Genomic DNA, 20975 nt, shown 5'->3' on the forward strand with positions numbered 1-20975 from the left:
CCGGACAAACACTGTCCCATTCCAACCGGACAAACACTGTCCCATTCCAACCGGACAAACACTGTCCCATTCCAACCGGACAAATACTGTCCCATTCTAACCGGACAAACACAGTCCCATTCCAACCGGACAAACACAGTCCCATTCCAACCGGACAAACACTGTCCCATTCCAACCGGACAAACACTGTCCCATTCCAACCGGACAAACACTGTCCCATTCCAACCGGACAAACACTGTCCCATTCCAAACGGAAAATGTTTGTCCTGGGTGATAATGAGGAATGTTGACGTTAAACATTATAGCGGTTGTCTGTCTGCCTACAGATGGAGCACATCTATTCTAGGACTTTGTCTCTGTATCAGAAGTAGGGTAAGGAGTCACTGTGACCTGTCTGAAATGGGTCCTTCAGTTTAGATTTGCTTTCTCTGTTAACTTAGCTTAGACACGTCAGCTTAGCTGCTAGGCCCCAAGGCAAACACAGCTCCTGGTCTTCACCCAATAATAACAGTGGAGATGAACAGAGACCAGATTACACCAGTCCTGGATACCTTTCTCCAAACCTGTTTCAGAGTTACACAGATATGCATACATGCAGGCACACACACACACACACACGCACACAAACACACACACACGTGCTATAATCCTTTATACACACACACACACACACACACACACACACACACACACACACACACACACACACGCGCTATAATCCTTTACACACACACACACACACACACACACACACAGAGAGACAAAACAGGGGAAAGTACTGAAGCAAGCCATTACATGTCACACCTCTCAGAGCTGGGATGAGACTGCTGCTGCTGCTGCACCCAGACAATGTTAGGCGGAGGTGACTCAGTATTCTCATTACAGAACAGCCCAAAATAGTTTGATCAAAATTAGGTCAAATGACAGAACCATACAATATCATATCCTATTGTCTGTGTGAGCAGCTAGGTTTAGGTGTGTTAGGCTTGTTTGTATTAGGCTTGTTTGTATTTTGCGCGTGTGTGTGAGAGAGAGAATACACGTGGCCCTGTGTATATTCAACGAGCTGGTTTGACATGTCATTTTGTGCTATAACTAATGGAGTCAGTGATGACAAAGGGGATAATAAGTAGGGATGTCAGTTCTCTGAAACACGTCTCTGGCGACAATTGGAAATCGTGTGTGTGTGACATGTTTGTGCTGTGAGGCAGCCCGGGGTGTCTTGTCAGAACAGGTGTCTCAACCTGGGCCCCTGTTAGTCTCTTGATCTTATTCTCTCTCGTGCTCGATCGCTCTCTCTCTCTCCCTTGCTCACTCTGTTTCTCTCTGACACTTTCAATTAAATTCAAGAAACAAAGTTTATTGATATGGAAAGTGTAGCAACTTACAAAGTCAAACATTTTGCCAAAGCAAACGTGTAAGAACCTTTAAAAGAAATAAATAATAATGTACCCAGCAGTTCTGTCTCTGACTCCTCCTCTATCTGACTCCTCCCCCTCTCCTGGTTATGTCAATCAACTGGTGCTTCACCTCGCGTGTGTGTGGTGGGATTTGTGTTACCTGTCAGGTTGTGTTTAAACAGTGGTTCTAGATACGAGACCTACATGCTGACCTTTCACCCCTGTCTCACCTCTATATATACACACACTCCCACATTTCCTGAAGATATAGAGCCTGACATATGAGGGCTTATGAATAACTCAAATAAGCCACACACACACAATCTCACAGACATATCAGTGTTTCAACAGCATGTCGTGTCCTGCTCCGTCTCAGTAGAATGTTGTTGTCCTCTCATCTCTTGTTCTCTCTCTCATGGCTTAGTCTTAGACAGTCAGCATGGCTTTACTCTCCAACTACATAGAACCCTCAGCTCTCTGCCTGATCAATGGCAAAAGTTACACTTTTTTTTGTTGTCTGGTACTTTATCCTTTTAACTCCCCTCAATTCACTGGATGCGTCCCAATGGCACCCTATTCCCTACGTAGTACACTACTTTTGACCCAGGCCCATAGAGCTCTGGTCAAAAGTAGTGCACTGTGTAGGCAATGGGTTGCCAGTGTAGCTCAGATAGTTCAGCTGGTAATTCCCCTCAGAGAAGTGTTCAGTAGGCCAGGCTTAGAGAGCTGCCTCCAGGGTTGAGGGATCAGGTAGGCAGTGAGCGAAGGGATGGTGTGTGTGTGTGTTGTACCTTAGTTTCCACTGCACCAGTGGAGGATATTGCAGAGAGCAGCGCGGTGGAGGAGGAGAAGCCCGGCCCCTGGACAAACAGAGACATTATTGTGTGTGTGTGTGTGTGTGTGCGCGGTACTCAAAGGATCACCTGACAGAGGGGGCATTGATGCACCCTGGGCTGAGACTCCTTACAGCCCAACACTGTGAAGAGGAGGAAACATCCCACACAAACCTACATGTTATTTGTCATGTACTGTATAATGACATTACTGTGCACTCCAAGCACCGTTGCAGATAATGATGCAATACTGAAATAATCGTGTGTGTGTAGGAAGTCATTAAATCCACCAGACATTTGTTATGTGGAGTAACTTGATAAATGACTAAGAATAGTGATCTGTAGTTTTCTTTGGTGATCCCTGCCACACTCCCAGTCTGTTCACTGTTGACACTGGGCTGCTATTGCAGCATACACATACATACAAACACCGCTCAATAGGAATGCAGTGTTTTCATTCCCCTGACCCAGCCTGTCACAAAGACATTATAGTGGGCAGTGTGCTGTTGGGTCTGGCCCAAGCAAACACCATAGATTCCTGTCATCACACACACAATATATATATATAAAGTGTCAGTCATAAGTTTGGACACACCTACTCGTTCAGGGGTTTTTCTTTATTTTTACTGTTTTATACTTTGTGGAATAATAGTGAAGACATCAACTATGAAATACATGTAGTAACCAAAAAAGTGTTAAACAAATCAAATATATTTTAGTTTCTTCAAATTAGCCACCCTTTGCCTTGATGACAACTTTGCACACTTGACATTCTCTCAACCAGCTTCACCTGGAATGCTTTTCCAACCATCTTGAAGGAGTTCCCAAAATGCTGAGCACTTGTTGGCTGCTTTTTCTTCACTCTGCAGTCCATCTCATCCCAAACCATCTCAATTGGGTTGAGTTCGGGTGATTTGTGGAGGCCAGGTCATCTGATGCAGCACTCATCACTCTCCTTCTTGGTCAAATTGCCCTTACACAGCCTGGAGGTGTGTTTTTGGGGTCATAGTCTTGTTGAAAAACAAATGACAGTCCAACTAAGCGCAAACCAGGTGGGATGGTGTATCTCTGCAGAATGCTGTGGTAGCCATGCTGGTTAATTGTGCCTTGAATTCTAAATAAATCACTGACAGTGTCACCAGCAAAGCACCATCACACCACCTTCTCCATGCTTCACGTGCAGAGATCACCCGTTCACCTACTCTGCGTCTCACAAAGACACGGTGGTTGGAACTAAAAATCTCAAATTTGACAGATTACCATTGCCCGTGTTTCTTGGCCCAAGCAGGTCTCTTCTTATTGGTGTCCTTTTTAGTGGTTTCTTTGCAGCAATTTGACCATGAAGGCCTGATTTACGCCGTCTCTTCTGAACAGTTGATGTTGAGATGTGTCTGTTACTTGAGCTGTGAAGCATTTATTTGGGCTGCAATATCTGAGGCTGGTAACTCCAATGAATTTATCCTCTGCAGCAGAGGTAACTCTGGGTCTTCCACTACTGTGGTGGTCCTCATGAGAGCCAGTTTCATCATAGCGCTTGATTGTTTTTGTTTTTTTCAAAGTTCTTGAAATGTTCTGTGTTGACTGACCTTATCTTAAAGTAATGATGGACTCTTGTTTCTTTGCTTATTTGAGCTGTTCTTGCCATAAGCCTTATTTGGTAAAAGACCAAGTCCATATATCTTCTGTATACTACCCCTACCTTGTACCTTGTCACATCACAACTGATTGGCTCAAACATATTAAGAAGGAAATAAATTCCACAAAATACAATTTAACATGGCACATCTGTTAATTGAAATGCATTCCAGGTGACAACCTCATGAAGCTGGTTGAGAGAGTGCCAAGAGTTTGCAAAGCTGTCATTAAGGCAAAGGGTGGCTACTTAAATGTAACTTTTTTTTGCGTACTACATGATTCCATATGTGTTATGTCATACAATGTAGAAAATAGTAAAATTAAAGAAAAACCCTTGAATGAGTAGGTGTCCAAATTTGACTTGTACTGTATATCAGACACACTCGGTCACGTACACACTCTTCTCATCTCTCTCACACACACTCGCAACACTATGATTGATTTATCTGGCTCCTCCTAGGTTGGTGTCTGTATCTAAACCAGCAGCACAACCATGACAAAGAGGATTTCTCTACCAGACTGACCCTCTGTGAGGAACTGAAAATCTATGGGTGATGAAAAATCACTTTGCATCAAATCGCCCCCTCAAGCTACAGACTCTATGATTGAGTGTACACACACACACACACACACACAGAGGAATTGCCTTTGATTATTTTCTCACACACATAAAGAATGAGGACTCTTTCCAGGAACTCTATGTTATGATTGGTGGGGTCTATTTCAATCAACTCCTGACTGGCAGCCAATAACAACAGCAGGGGATGTGTGTGAGGTCTGGGTGTTTGTGATTGGATGGCTCGTCGCCAATCGTATGGAGGACACTTACTGGTGTGTGTTCTTTCCCTCTTCCCAAACACACAGAGAGAGATGCGATGCCAGTTTCCAATGGCCTTGGACTGTGGCAATGTGTCTGACACTGATAGACAGAGGAAGAAGCCTCGATTCTTTATTTTTATTTGTTGGGCCCGTGGTGCTATTCGGCATCCTTTGAAAGGCTGTCTTGTTGTGTTGGATGCTGAATGCTGAAGCCTGTCCACCCCACCCCCACCCCACAGACACACACACCACCTTATCCCCACAACACATCTCTCTCACATTCACACACCAGACCGGACTTCCTTTCTGTCGACAAGAGGTAGCCAGTCAAGGCTAGTCGAGCACAGTTGCACTTCCTCCCAGAGGCTAGGGGCGTAGAGCCCAGATAATTCTGATTTGTTGAAGTCCTCTCGGAAAGTAAAATACTTCCTCGGGCCGCTCAGACTTAAAATATACTTATTCACACTCTAGATTGGATTAACTCTGTCTCCATGGCAACATGTGAGCACTTTTACGATCTCATCTTCACTCCCATATGACCCAACCTTCAGTGCAATGTGTATTGCTCCAGTACGACCTCCGGTGTAGTGTAAACCATTGTCTTATCCCATAGCATGACGCCTTCGTAGTAGCTTACTAGGTACAGATCAGAACCATGGGGTACTAGTGGAATAGCCTGGATAGGATACCAGTCTGTTTATGCTTTAGCCACTACTGTACAACTGTTGTCTGCACCCTAAAACCATCATGCATGTAAATGAAGCCATACACGCACATTTACTTAACATTACTGCGCTAATTGAGGTAGTGTTGACATGCTCCACTAGCAAGTACAACCTCTACCTGTGCTAATGGACAAAGGGTGTGTGTGTGTGTGTTTCCTGTTTGAACCTCACAGGGTCAGCCTGGTCTCTGTCCCCCTCTAACTCCAAATGTCAGGAGGAAATGTAGCAGAAACAGTCATTGCTTTGAAGTGTGTCGTGCTGCGTCGGTCGCCGACGGCAACACGGGGGTAATTGTGTCAGTGTGCGTGGCTGAACTCTGTTTGATCGCCACGGTGATGTCACCGTATGGACTGATTTAGCCTTTTCCCAACCTGACCCTCATCATTTGATCTGAGACTTGACTAGAAACCCCTCATGTGAGTTTGACACAACCCCCAACACGTCCACCTCAATGTGTACTTGTGCACGACACGTCCACAACCTTCTATTACTGCTGAGTAACCGTGTGTCTGTGAGAGACCGACATGTGGTCACATCACGTCCCACTACGTACCCGGGCCTGGAGCTGCGGGCCCCCTATGTAATTTGAACACCGCCCCACCGTGCCCAAGTATTAATTGTTGACACGGGTCCATCACGTCTACCATTTAAAGAGAGGATCTTTCTTTAACGTAGGCTATATGATAAATGATCCCACTGATGGTTTCACCAACAAAATGTTTTTTTTGGGCCACTACATACGTCAGCGTGATATTTTAGTGTATTGATGACAATAAATCCAATTAACTTGCTAAATAAATCATATTATTTAATAGTTTCAATGCCATGTTAAGATAATGAAATGCATTCTGGGATTCATTGTGCAAATACTCTCCAAAGCGTTGTTGTTTCTGTCATCGGCCGTAAAAATGAGTAAAGAGAGAAAGTCGAGAATACAAAATTATGGATTTAAAAAGTGGAGCCCAAAAAGACCAAAAATGAGAAGGCAAAGGAGGTATCAAAATTAGTTTCATTTTTCAGATGCAGTTCAAGTGCAGCCGTTTACTAGCACAAGCAATATAACGGGACCAGAAGAGGATGTAGGTTTCTCATCGCCAGCAGCAGCTTTTAGCGGGTCAAGTGAGCCAAGGCCAAGCTGTTCCATCGTGCCAGAAGAAGCAGCTTTGACAGAGGAGGATACGGGTTGTCAGATATCGGAGGATACGACCCTGAGCACAAGCCAGGCCGGACAAGCTATCCCCGGGCGTGGAGGAAGAGGAGCAGGGCGAGGCTAGAATCGTGGCGGCTGTGGAAGTGGGACAGATGGCCTTTTTATGCATTATGCAACAAATGTGGATGCAAAAGTTAAATGGCACGTTATTGCATTAGGCTCGTGTAAACCTACTGGCCCATTCCCAAGAGATGACGAAAGGCGGTGTTTTTCCAAGTCATACTACACCACTACAACCAAGGCTGGAATCAAATGACCACTTACATGGCTATGTTATTCAGCTAGATTGCGCGTATTGTGATCCTTGCTGGCTGTTCGGAGATTGGAATGCCCCTTTCTTCTCTGATGCGAGTGTGAATGGGGTGAGAGATTGGTGCCATCTAACATCCAAAATAGCATGTCATGAGACATCCCAGATTCACATGGGTGCCGGTTTGGTATATGAGCAGTGGAAGCTCAATGGCACCTTTTTGACGCAGAAATGGAGAAAGGCGTGCGTAACGCAGCACATTTCTGGCGACAGGTGTTGCAGCGCATAGTTAACTTTTTTAGGATGGGGTGCAGTATTCGTAAGTTTGGATGACTGAGTTGCCCAAATTGCTTGAAAATGTTTGTATGCTTTTGTAAGCGGGGCGCTGTCCTCAGATAATTGCATGGTATGCTTTCGCCGTAAAGCCTGGATTAACAAGATGTTAATCTTTATTTTGATGTATAACACTTGTATTTTCATGAATGTTAAATATTTCTGTCATTTGAATTTCGCGCTCTGCAATTCCACCGGATGTTGTCGAGGTGCGCCGCTAGCGGGACGCCTATCCTATTAATGTAACCTTCACGCTTGCATCATGTAACTTTGGCGTTCAGAGGGCACTGTGAAAAGCTGAGGCAAAGCCAACAGTGGGAATTTTCTCAGTATAATTGAACTGCTGTCATCCGTTAACTACCTCATGGTCCGTTAACTATCCCAGTCCTCAAATCCAAAATGAGCTGATTTAAATTTTCGCCGAGCGAGTGAAGTGTGACATTCAGGGAGACCCATTTTTTCTTTTCTTTCTATTATGGACAAGTTCAAAGTTCATCGCTATGTGAGATTGATAAGGGATGTAAATAATGTCACCACAGATCAGACCATCACAGTTGTTTTTGGGATTTCTGGAGACTCGACATAAAATCCTGGGCAGCATAGAGGATAATGGGCTGGATATTTCAAAATGGCGTGGGCAGGGGTATGATGGAGCTGCTAACATGAGCCGGGTCTATCCGGCGTGTGCCGGCCAGAATATCAGATAAAGAGCCGCTTGCTGTTTATGTGCATTGCGCAATGCACAATCTTAACCTGACTCTCAACAACTCTGTCAAAAATGTGCCAGAGATGAAACAGTTTATGATACTGTTGAACTGTTATACAACGTCTTCGGGCATAGCATAAAGAGATGGTAAGTGTTGAGTGGTATTTGATTTTGCATCAGAAAAGACAATGCAACTCTAAAACGACCAGCGGGTGGGACACAGTCATCTAGATACGAGTCCCTTGACGCCCAGAGATACAGATATGAGAACGTGATGACGGCCCTCACCGAGACGGTGCTGTTGTAACAAGAAGGATGAGAGGGATGATGCAGCAGCACTGAAAAAGAAAATGGTTTTAGTCTCCAGACCTAAGGTTTAGAAAATGGTTTTAGTCTCCAGACCTAAGGTTTAGAAAATGGTTTTAGTCTCCAGACCTAAGGTTTAGAAAATGGTTTTAGTCTCCAGACCTAAGGTTTAGAAAATGGTTTTAGTCTGCAGACCTAAGGTTTAGAAAATGGTTTTAGTCTGCAGACCTAAGGTTTAGAAAATGGTTTAGAAAATGGTTTTAGTCTGCAGACCTAAGGTTTAGAAAATGGTTTTAGTCTGCAGACCTAAGGTTTAGAAAATGGTTTTAGTCTGCAGACCTAAGGTTTAGAAAATGGTTTTAGTCTCCAGACCTAAGGTTTAGAAAATGGTTTTAGTCTGCAGACCTAAGGTTTAGAAAATGGTTTTAGTCTGCAGACCTAAGGTTTAGAGACCTAAGGTTTAGAAAATGTTTTAGTCTGCAGACCTAAGGTTTAGAAAATGGTTTTAGTCTGCAGACCTAAGGTTTAGAAAATGGTTTTAGTCTGCAGACCTAAGGTTTAGAAAATGGTTTTAGTCTGCAGACCTAAGGTTTAGAAAATGGTTTTAGTCTGCAGACCTTTAGTCTGCAAGGTTTAGAAAATGGTTTTAGTCTGCAGACCTAAGGTTTAGAAAATGGTTTTAGTCTGCAGACCTAAGGTTTAGAAAATGGTTTTAGTCTGCAGACCTAAGGTTTAGAAAATGGTTTTAGTCTGCAGACCTAAGGTTTAGAAAATGGTTTTAGTCTGCAGACCTAAGGTTTAGAAAATGGTTTTAGTCTGCAGACCTAAGGTTTAGAAAATGGTTTTAGTCTGCAGACCTAAGGTTTAGAAAATGGTTTTAGTCTGCAGACCTAAGGTTTAGAAAATGGTTTTAGTCTGCAGACCTAAGGTTTAGAAAATGGTTTTAGACCTGCAGACCTAAGGTTTAAAATGGTTTTAGTCTGCAGACCTAAGGTTTAGAAAATGGTTTTAGTCTGCAGACCTAAGGTTTAGAAAATGGTTTTAGTCTGCAGACCTAAGGTTTAGAAAATGGTTTTAGTCTGCAGACCTAAGGTTTAGAAAATGGTTTTAGTCTGCAGACCTAAGGTTTAGAAAATCTGCAGACCTAAGGTTTAGAAAATGGTCTTAGTCTCCAGACCTAAGGTTTAGAAAATGGTTTTAGTCTGCAGACCTAAGGTTTAGAAAATGGTTTTAGTCTGCAGACCTAAGGTTTAGAAAATGGTTTTAGTCTGCAGACCTAAGGTTTAGAAAATGGTTTTAGTCTGCAGACCTAAGGTTTAGAAAATGGTTTTAGTCTGCAGACCTAAGGTTTAGAAAATGGTTTTAGTCTGCAGACCTAAGGTTTAGAAAATGGTTTTAGTCTGCAGACCTAAGGTTTAGAAAATGGTTTAGAAAATGGTTTTAGTCTGCAGACCTAAGGTTTAGAAAATGGTTTTAGTCTGCAGACCTAAGGTTTAGAAAATGGTTTTAGTCTGCAGACCTAAGGTTTAGTCTGCAGACCTAAGGTTTAGAAAATGGTTTTAGTCTGCAGACCTAAGGTTTTTAGAAAATGGTTTTTAGTCTGCAGACCTAAGGTTTAGAAAATGGTTTTAGTCTGCAGACCTAAGGTTTAGAAAATGGTTTTAGTCTGCAGACCTAAGGTTTAGAAAATGGTTTTAGTCTGCAGACCTAAGGTTTAGAAAATGTGAACGTCGTCTCCAAAATGCTACAGGCCGAAGACGCAGACTTGCACAGGGCAGTCATCCCACTCAATGACATTATAGAGGTCCTGTCCGGATTCCTACAGGATTCTGTGAATGCCAAAGTCGCTGCTAAGACCCTTGCCGACAAACGTGGAGCTCAGAACGCATTTCAAGACACTCCTCGGAGGAAGGCGAGGTGTCATTTTGATGTGCTATGCGAGGACGAGCGACTGTCTTCTGGGGAGAGTCGTTTTAGAGTCAACAACTTTAATGCAAAGATTGACATCGTTATCCACCAGCTGTCAAACAGATTTAAAAGTCTGCGGGCAACGTCGAGTCTGTTTGACTCCATCCATCCATCCCACGACCTTGGCCAACGCAGATGATGATGCGCTCTACGAGACCTCAGGCATGACTGGCTGAACATCACAGCAAAGATGTATCAGCAAGCTTCCCTGGCCAATTACTCTCTATCAGGGCCTATTTGTAAGAAGGAAATAGCCAAGCACACTACGCTGAGAGACCTGGTCAGGATTGTGCACTACAATTCAGTCACATTTTGGGAAGTAGTTACAGCGATGCTCCTTTTCATGACTCTGCCTGTAATGGTAGCCAGTGCCGAGCGCTCCTTTTCCAAACTGAAAATAATTCAATCATACCTGAGGAGCAGCATGGGACAGGAGAGACTGAGTGGGTTGGCTGTTCTGTCTGTTGAAATCACCAGGGCACCATGGATTTAAATGCCTTAGTCAATGACTTCGCAGAGCGCAAGGCCCGTCGCATGTCAATCAAATGAGTGAGTAAGCTTATATTTTCTACAGGGCAGGCTGCCCAGACAGCCTATTTAAATCCAGATTTATTGAGATTCATCTACATTGGTTGTCAATCTACGACTATGCACGATCTGTCTTAGGAAACCGTGTTCTGGTGCACGGCCACTGAGCCATTTCATTGTCATCATAGCCTATACGTTTAACTCGGCTATATGAATCATTAGTAAGCACATGCGTATCATATACTGTTAAGAGACATGCTGCCATTTAAGACATCTGTTTGAATACTCCTCTTGATTGATTTGCTGCTGTTTTTGCTATCGGCCTCTGCAGGAGGCAGATCATTTGAAATAGCGGTATGTCAGTTTTGCCGCCGTGCGCAACTTCAGCGAACATGTACTGGGTCATTAGCTGTGTTTCTGTCAAGAGATTGATCTATATACTTATGTTTTATAATATAGGCTATTGCCTATTATTTGCAGATAAAAGTTATTTTAATGATTTGTTTTGTTTGTATTTGTGCTGAATATATTGTTCTATATTGTGGCTTTTCTGGTAACAGCTTCAAATGTGCCCTTAGATTAGGTTCTGCTCTGCTGTTACAATGCTTAGTAATATTAGCACACAGCCGTACCAACAAAATCATTGACATTTTAAGGGAAATATGGGTGGTGGTAGGGGCCCGTAATTGTTTTGGGGCACCTGGGCCCATCGTGATTAAGATACGCTACTGCCCCTGCTATACAACCACCTGTTCCCACAGCGAGTGCTAACGCTACGCTAGCAGAAACCATGTAGCCTCCCCACAGGGCAAATATACATCCTTTTACACACTGTGTGTGTTTTACACCAAGGCTCTGAGAGTGTTTGCACTGAAGCCACGCCAACCAAATAAACGTTAGCCACCTACTGTAGCGGACACACACACACACACACACACACACACACACACACACACACACACACACACTGAACCAGCTCCTCCTCCAGACTAACCATCCTGCCTGCGCCTCTTTTCTCTGTCAATCTCAACTAGTTGGTTGATGAACTGAACTTAGGGAACTCTCTAGGGAACTCTCTAGGGAACTCTCTAGGGAGCTCTCTAGGGAGCTCTCTAGGGAGCTCTCTAGGGAGCTCTCTAGGGAGCTCTCTAGGGAGCTCTCTAGGGAACTCTCTAGGGAACTCTCTAGGGAACTTGTTGGGGGGGATTGGAACATACTTAGAAGTTCATGTCTTTGGGGGGGGGGGTCTGAGAGTGTTGCCATAGTAACAGTTACTGGTACCTCGTCTGTGTTTTATTTATATATATAGTTACTCATTGTGTATTTATTCCTTGTGTTATTATTTCTCTCTCTGCATTGTTGGGAAGGACCTGTATGTCAGCATTTCACTGTTAGTCTACACTTACAATTTGATTTGTAAATGTCATTGAGTTAACAGTGTAGTGCGTAGGGACCTGGTCTGGAAGGAGTGTCGGTTACACACTGGCCCTCATGTGGCGTAGAAGCATGTAGGAAATCACCACTCCTCTTGGACTAATACGAAGTCACTGTGCAAGTTTTCTCCAACTTTCTCTCTCCCTCTCTCTGCTGCGTATCATCATATTGTATCTAATTATCAGACTCGGTCTGTAGGGAGCTCAACAATGCTCCTCATCAAAGACGGTTTGTTTATCTCCTCACTGCTATTCCTGGCTCCCCATGAGACCCGACGTAGTCCCTACGGAGGCTCATAAGCTGGTTAAAAGCTGTCCATAGCCCCAATGCCTCCAAACACCAGGGAGGTTGGGGTTTGAGGGAGGTATCAGGGAGTTTTCTAAGGCTTGGAGCAGAGGATGGGAACTGTGTGTAGAAGAATGAAGGGTAGGTGGGGATTGGTTGCTTTTTACACCAGATCGCAGGTATAAACTAGTGATTGTCATGTTTTTCTAGTGGACTTGATCATTTTGTGTGCGTTGGGTCTAGTCTCCAGTATTCCCTCGGGGAGTAGGAAATATCACTGTTGTTTCTACACAGTAGAAATATATCTCCTGGTCCTCTATAAATCAGTTTGTAGAGCATGGCGGTTGAAAAGCCAGGATAGTCGGTTAAATTCCTGGGACCACCCGTATGTAAAATGTATGCAGGCTTTGGATAAAAGCGTCTGCTAAATGGCATATATGATCTGTTTCTACGTTGTAGGAAACAAAGGCTCTATAATAAAGGTTGGCGGGTACAGCACATCCTCCAGGCTGTGTTCATACGTACCGAGTCAGGCTAGTCATATTGTCCCGCTGTGTGTCAGCTGTGAGGATACAAACATGTAGTTATACAGTCACTTGCCTTGTGATGCCTGAGGCCATGTCACAAGGGATACGTAATGTGAAACAACACAAGCTAGATAGAAACGTCCAGATAAACAACTAAGGCTTCCAGGTATCTCAGGGTCAGAGTGCTGATCTAGGATCAGGTCCCCACCTGTCCATATAACTGTATTGTAATTGTGCTCTTAAAGGCTAAACTGTTCCTAGAGCAGCACTTTAACTACTTCCTAAGGTAAATGATATCTGTGACCTTTAACTTCTTGTCACACAGATTTAAGATGGACGAGGCAGAGAAGTACCAACAGAGACTGCAGGCGATCACTGTGAGTCAAGCACCTGACACACACACAACCACACATACAGGCCCATGGAAACTAAGCACTGCTCCTTGCGCTGTCTGCCCATAGCTACTGAATAATTTACCCATAGTGCAGTGTGTCGCACCAGGCCGCCTCCCTCAGTAACTGTTGTAGGGTGACCACCTCTCTATGGTGAGGGTTCCTGTGTGACAGGTTTGACCAGGTGTTCTCCTCTTTTCTTTTACATCTTCACCTCTTCTTTCTGTTTTCTCTTTATTCTCCCTCTGTTTCTATTTTCTTCCTCTTTGTTTATCATTCCACCTCTCTCTCTCGGGCCCCCTCACCCCTCCATCCTCTCTCTCTCGTGCCCCCTCACCCCTCCATCCTCTCTCTCTCGGGCCCCCTCACCCCTCCATCCTCTCTCTCTCGGGCCCCCTCACCCTTCCATCCTCTCTCTCTCTTTCTCTCCCCCTCTCTTTCTCTCCCCCTCTCTTTCTCTCCCCCTCTCTCTTGCTCTCCCCCTCTCTCTTGCTCTCCCCCTCTCTCTTGCTCTCCCCCCTCTCTTGCTTCCTCTCTCTTGCTCTCCCCCTCTCTTTGCTCTCCCTTTCTCTCTCGCTCTCTCCCTTCTCTCTCAGGAGAAGCGTCGTCTGCAGGAGGAACAGGAGAGGGCCAAGAGGGAGATGGAGGAGGAGCGGCTGAGGCTACAGCAGCTCAAGGTGACATACACACACACACACACTCTGAAGGTCTGACCATCACCCTCTCACTGTCCCCTGACCCGTCACCCCTCTCACTGTCCCCGGACCCGTCACCCCTCTCACTGTCCCCGGCCCGTCACCCCTCTCACTGTCCCCGACCCGTCACCCCTCACACTGTCCCCGGCCCGTCACCCCTCACACTGTCCCCGGCCCGTCACCCCTCTCACTGTCCCCGACCCGTCACCCCTCTCACTGTCCCCGGCCCGTCACCACCTCTCACTGTCCCCGGCCCGTCACCCCTCTCACTGTCCCCGGCCCGTCACCACCTCTCACTGTCCCCGGCCCGTCACCACCTCTCACTGTCCCCGGCCCGTCACTACCTCTCACTGTCCCCGGCCCGTCACCACCTCTCACTGTCCCCGGCCCGTCACCACCTCTCACTGTCCCCGGCCCGTCACTATCTCTCACTGTCCCCGGCCCGTCACCACCTCTCACTGTCCCCGGCCCGTCACCACCTCTCACTGTCCCCGGCCCGTCACCCCTCTCACTGTCCCCGGCCCGTCACCACCTCTCACTGTCCTCGACCCGTCACCCCTCTCAATGTAGCCATAATGTTGTTCCACCAAAACTCTGTACGGACTCATTCCAGCTTGTTAGCAAGGGGTTTACTTCAGTTCCAAACTCCATTCCAAGCAACACACAACTCCCAGTCTACTTGAGAACACACACACCCTTCCTGAAACGGCCTGCCAGAGTTTGGAGGTTTGGCCTTCCTTCACTAGAATGGTGTGCGTGTGTTTACGTGCTCTGCTCTCTGCACTGGACGGCTCCATTGTTTTCACACCACTTCCAGATTGCCGTTCCCACTGCCCTGGGGCGCATTCCTCAAATCCTTGCTGTGTGCTTGTGTACACCCAATGAGAAACTGGTTTCAGGTGACTGGTCTGCCTTAGTCTGCTATCTGGATCCACCTCCAAGAATGATTCCCCCAACCACCCTTATGAGGCTAAATTGTAACGAACTTGCATAAACCACCATTTTTGGTTGGCTAACTTCTAGCCTACAATAACGCCTCTTGTCTGCAACTGTACTGTACCGACTACCGAAGGAACAAACCCTGCTCTGTACTCCTCAGAGGTAAAGGTAGTATTGACCTCTCAATGGCTGTCACCAGCAGTGGTCTCTAGACTTCCTCAGAGGTCAATTACAGCCTGCTATCACCCCCCCCCAGCTTTAAAAGGGCTATTAAAGTGGCCTAACATGAAGAAGAAGCCACGCAATGCTAACTGCAAAGACCACTCAGTGAAATGCATTTAAATGGACCGTTTTAAAGAGGTCGTCTATTAAGGGAACAGAGTATGAAGCGGCATACTCTGAAGGTAGTGTAAAAGTAGCCTATAAAGTTGCTTCCTCGCAGTTCAACAGAGGTACTTTAGCCTTCTAATTGTTATAATCATGTAACCTGATCTGATTTTAGTCCTCTGGGGGAAGGAGGTGGACTGTTTTGTTTTCAGCCACTCTTGGAGGACGATGGGTATTTCTTAATTATGCAAAAAGTTGTGAGGGTGTCCCCACTCAAAAAGATGTCTCATAAAGCGTACTGTATTTCAAGAATAGATATGACTATTTTCCCTGCGTCGGGGATAGTGTGCACAGATGTTTCGTCTTTGCAGCCGTCTTCAGTACCTACACACTGTAAAGCTGAAACGTCTGTGTACTCTATCCCTGATGCAGTGAAAATACATCTTATTTTATCATTAAATGTAGTAAGGTTTATGCGACATCTTTTGGAGTACGGACCCATCACATCTTTTTACTTATCTGAATTTCTGGGTTTGCCCACCAATCAAACCTCTGGCCCTCTTGATTAGGTATTTCTTAGAATGAGAAAACAATACATTTTAATTGAACTTCATATTAGTCCTGTTGGGTTGGAGGGAGGTGTTCTGCAAACACACATTTTGGCACTCTGAGAGGACCTGTGCCGCGACAGAAACAGGAAGGAAGTGCTCTCTGCAGACTTCCTGTCAGTGCTCTGCTGTGCATTTCACCTTCAGCTGAGGTGGTGAGAGGGGGCCAGCGGAGAGGAGAGGGGGAGGGGAAGGGAGTGGTGGGATAGGAGAGACCCTCTGTCCCAATTCGTTACCTTGCTCGCAAAAGTGTGCACTCATTCACTCCCCCTCATGCATTTAAAAGCATTGGATTGGTGTAAGCAGAGATCTAGTAATCTTAAATCGATAAGGTGAAGTGAGCAAGTGCACACTTGGGGCAGAAAGGAGTGTGTTCCTGTCCGAATGTATGGGATATGGGATGGGCACCTGCTGAGGGCTTTATTGAAGTGTTAAAGAGATGGGACACTTGTTGAGGGATTTATTGAAGTGTTAAAGGAATGGGACACCTGTTGAGGGCTTTATTGAAGTGTTAAAGGAATGGGACACCTGTTGAGGGCTTTATTGGAGTGTTAAAGGGATGGGACACCTGTTGAGGGCTTTATTGGAGTGTTAAAGGGATGGGACACCTGTTGAGCGGTTATTGAAAGGAAGTGGAGTGGGGAATGAGGTCTAATAGAGAGATGTGAACTAAGCTGATTGGATGGGGAGGTTTAAAGGACACAGCCACCATAACAATAGTGTGTGAGAATGAAGACAAACCTGTCAGATTTAAAGACAATGCCATGTTGCATTAAGCTCATGTTGTGTCTGAGAAGGAGTGTATGATTTGGATGATGCCTATGAAGTTGACAATGTTGACTGACATGCTTCTCTTTCTCTCCTTGTGTCCTCCCTCTCCCTGTGTCCTCCCTCCCTCCCTCTCTCCATGTGCCCTCCATGTGTCCTCCCTCCCTCCCTCTCTCCCTGTGTCCTCCCTCCCTCCCTCCATGTCCCTCCATGTGTCCTTCCTCCCTCCCTCCCTCCCTGTGTCCTCCCTCCCTCTCTCCCTGTGTCCTCCCTCCCTCCCTCTCTCCCTGTGTCCTCCCTCTCTCCCTGTGTCCTCCCTCCCTCTCTCTCTCCTCTCCATCCAGAGGAAGTCTCTTAGAGACCAGTGGCTGATGGACGGCCCCTCTTCCCCCACATCCTCAGAGCCTCGTTCCCCGCTGTGGGGCTCCCAGGCCCAGGAGATGGAGCAACACATAGACAAGTAGGAATCTCCTATAATACACCCCATACTTACTACATTACATGTATAGGGCTACCTGTATACTCACTACATTACCTGTATAGGGCTACCTGTATACTCACTACATTACCTGTATAGGGATACCTGTATACTCACTACATTACCTGTATAGGGCTACCTGTATACTCACCACATTACCTGTATAGGGCTACCTGTATACTCACTACATTACCTGTATAGGGCTACCTGTATACTCACTACATTACCTGTATAGGGCTACCTGTATAGGGCTACCTGTATACTCACTACGTTACCTGTATAGGGCTACCTGTATACTCACTACATTACCTGTATAGGGCTACCTGTATACCACTACTTACCTGTATAGGGCTACCTGTATACTCAGCATATTACCTGTATAGGGCTACCTGTATACTCACCACGTTACCTGTATAGGGCTACCTGTATACTCACTTACCTGTATAGGGCTACCTCATACTCACGTTACCTGTATAGGGCTACCTGTATACTCACCACATTACCTGTATAGGGCTACCTGTATACTCACCACATTACCTGTATACCTGTATAGGGCTACCTGTATACTCACTACCTGTACATTACCTGTATAGGGCTACCTGTATACTCAGCACGTTACCTGTATAGGGCTACCTGTATACTCACTACATTACCTGTATAGGGCTACCTGTATACTCACCACATTAGCTGTATAGGGCTACCTGTATACTCACCACCTGTATTACCTGTGTATAGGGCTACCTGTATACTCACCACGTTACCTGTATAGGGCTACCTGTATACTCACCACGTTACCTGTATAGGGCTACCTGTATACTCACTACATTACCTGTATAGGGCTACCTGTATACTCACCACGTTACCTGTATAGGGCTACCTGTATACTCACTACATTACCTGTATAGGGCTACTGTATACTCACGTTACCTGTATAGGGCACATTACCTGTATAGGGCTACCTGTATACTCACCACGTTACCTGTATAGGGCTACCTGTATACTCACTACGTTACCTGTATAGGGCTACCTGTATACTCACCACGTTACCTGTATAGGGCTACCTGTATACTCACTCACACGTTACCTGTATAGGGCTACCTGTATACTCACCACGTTACCTGTATAGGGCTACCTGTATACTCACCACATTACCTGTGTATACCTGTATAGGGCTACCTGTATACTCACCACATTACCTGTATAGGGCTACCTGTATACTCAGCACGTTACCTGTATAGGGCTACCTGTATACTCACCACGCTACCTGTATACTCACCATATTAGCTGTATAGGGCTACCTGTATACTCAGCATATTACCTGTATAGGGCTACCTGTATACTCAGCACATTACCTGTATAGGGCTACCTGTATACTCACCACGTTACCTGTATAGGGCTACCTGTATACTCACCACGTTACCTGTATAGGGCTACCTGTATACTCACTACATTACCTGTATAGGGCTACCTGTATACTCACCACGTTACCTGTATAGGGCTACCTGTATACTCACCACGTTACCTGTATAGGGCTACCTGTATACTCACTACATTACCTGTATAGGGCTACCTGTATACTCACCACATTACCTGTATAGGGCTACCTGTATACTCACTACATTACCTGTATAGGGCTACCTGTATACTCACCACGTTACCTGTATAGGGCTACCTGTATACTCACTACATTACCTGTATAGGGCTACCTGTATACTCACCACATTACCTGTATAGGGCTACCTGTATACTCACCACGTTACCTGTATAGGGCTACCTGTATACTCACTACATTACCTGTATAGGGCTACCTGTATACTCACCACATTACCTGTATAGGGCTACCTGTATACTCACCACGTTACCTGTATAGGGCTACCTGTATACTCACCACATTACCTGTATAGGGCTACCTGTATACTCACTACGTTACCTGTATAGGGCTACCTGTATACTCACTACGTTACCTGTATAGGGCTACCTGTATACTCACCACGTTACCTGTATAGGGCTACCTGTATACTCACCACATTACCTGTATAGGGCTACCTGTATACTCACTACGTTACCTGTATAGGGCTACCTGTATACTCACCACGTTACCTGTATAGGGCTACCTGTATACTCACCACATTACCTGTATAGGGCTACCTGTATACTCACTACATTACCTGTATAGGGCTACCTGTATACTCACCACATTACGTTACCTGTATAGGGCTACCTGTATACTCACCACCACATTACCTGTATACCTGTATAGGGCTCACCACATTACCTGTATACCTGTATACTCACCACGCTACCTGTATAGGGCTACCTGTATACTCACCACATTACCTGTATAGGGCTACCTGTATACTCACCACGTTACCTGTATAGGGCTACCTGTATACTCACCACATTACCTGTATAGGGCTACCTGTATACTCACCACATTACCTGTATAGGGCTACCTGTATACTCACTACGTTACCTGTATAGGGCTACCTGTATACTCACTACCTGTTACCTGTATAGGGCTTACCTGTATACTCACTACATTACCTGTATAGGGCTACCTGTATACTCACCACATTACCTGTATAGGGCTACCTGTATACTCACCACGTTACCTGTATAGGGCTACCTGTATACTCACCACATTACCTGTATAGGGGGCTACCTGTATACTCACCACATTACCTGTTACCTGTATAGGGCTACCTGTATATAGGGCTACCTGTATACTCACACATTACCTGTATAGGGCTACCTGTATATAGGGCTACCTGTATACTCACTACGTTACCTGTATAGGGCTACCTGTATACTCACCACGTTACCTGTATAGGGCTACCTGTATACTCACCACATTACCTGTATAGGGCTACCTGTATACTCACTACGTTACCTGTATAGGGCTACCTGTATACTCACCACATTACCTGTATAGGGCTACCTGTATACTCACCACGTTACCTGTATAGGGCTACCTGTATACTCACTACGTTACCTGTATAGGGCAACCTGTGTACTCACCACATTAACTGTATAGGGCTACCTGTATACTCACTACGTTACCTGTATACTCACCACATTACCTGTATAGGGCTACCTGTATACTCACTACATTACCTGTATAGGGCTACCTGTATACTCACCACATTACCTGTATAGGGCTACCTGTATACTCACCACGTTACCTGTATAGGGCTACCTGTATACTCAGCACGTTACCTGTATAGGGCTACCTGTATACTCACCACGTTACCTGTATAGGGCTACCTGTATACTCACTACGTTACCTGTATAGGGCTACCTGTATACTCACTACATTACCTGTATAGGGCTACCTGTATACTCACTACATTACCTGTATAGGGCTACCTGTATACTCACCACATTACCTGTATAGGGCTACCTGTATACTCACCACATTACCTGTATAGGGCTACCTGTATACTCACTACGTTACCTGTATAGGGCTACCTGTATACTCACCACATTACCTGTATAGGGCTACCTGTATACTCACCACATTACCTGTATAGGGCTACCTGTATACTCACTACGTTACCTGTATAGGGCTACCTGTATACTCACCACGTTACCTGTATAGGGCTACCTGTATACTCACCACATTACCTGTATAGGGCTACCTGTATACTCACTACCTGTTACCTGTATAGGGGGCTACCTGTATACTCGTTACCTGTACTACCTGTATACTCACCACATTACCTGTATAGGGCTACCTGTATACTCACCACATTACCTGTATAGGGCTATGTATATACTCAGCATGTTACCTGTATAGGGCTACCTGTATA

At 45.4% G+C, this 20975-nt stretch overlaps 1 protein-coding gene across 2 annotated transcripts in view; it reads left to right on the forward strand.

The window, feature by feature from the left end:
• Window positions 1-20975, forward strand: part of palm3 (paralemmin 3) — a 37255-nt gene that overhangs the window by 8346 nt on the left and 7934 nt on the right. For both annotated transcript variants that reach the window (XM_065001400.1, XM_065001399.1), the window contains exons 2-4: window positions 13285-13336; window positions 13948-14028; window positions 17033-17148. In XM_065001400.1, the coding sequence (XP_064857472.1) occupies window positions 13292-13336; window positions 13948-14028; window positions 17033-17148 (242 nt within the window). In that variant the 5' untranslated portion in view covers window positions 13285-13291. The remainder of the gene's footprint in view (window positions 1-13284; window positions 13337-13947; window positions 14029-17032; window positions 17149-20975) is intronic.

Source organism: Oncorhynchus nerka, linkage group LG15 (genome assembly GCF_034236695.1).
Source record: "Oncorhynchus nerka isolate Pitt River linkage group LG15, Oner_Uvic_2.0, whole genome shotgun sequence".
Lineage (NCBI taxonomy): Eukaryota > Metazoa > Chordata > Actinopteri > Salmoniformes > Salmonidae > Oncorhynchus > Oncorhynchus nerka.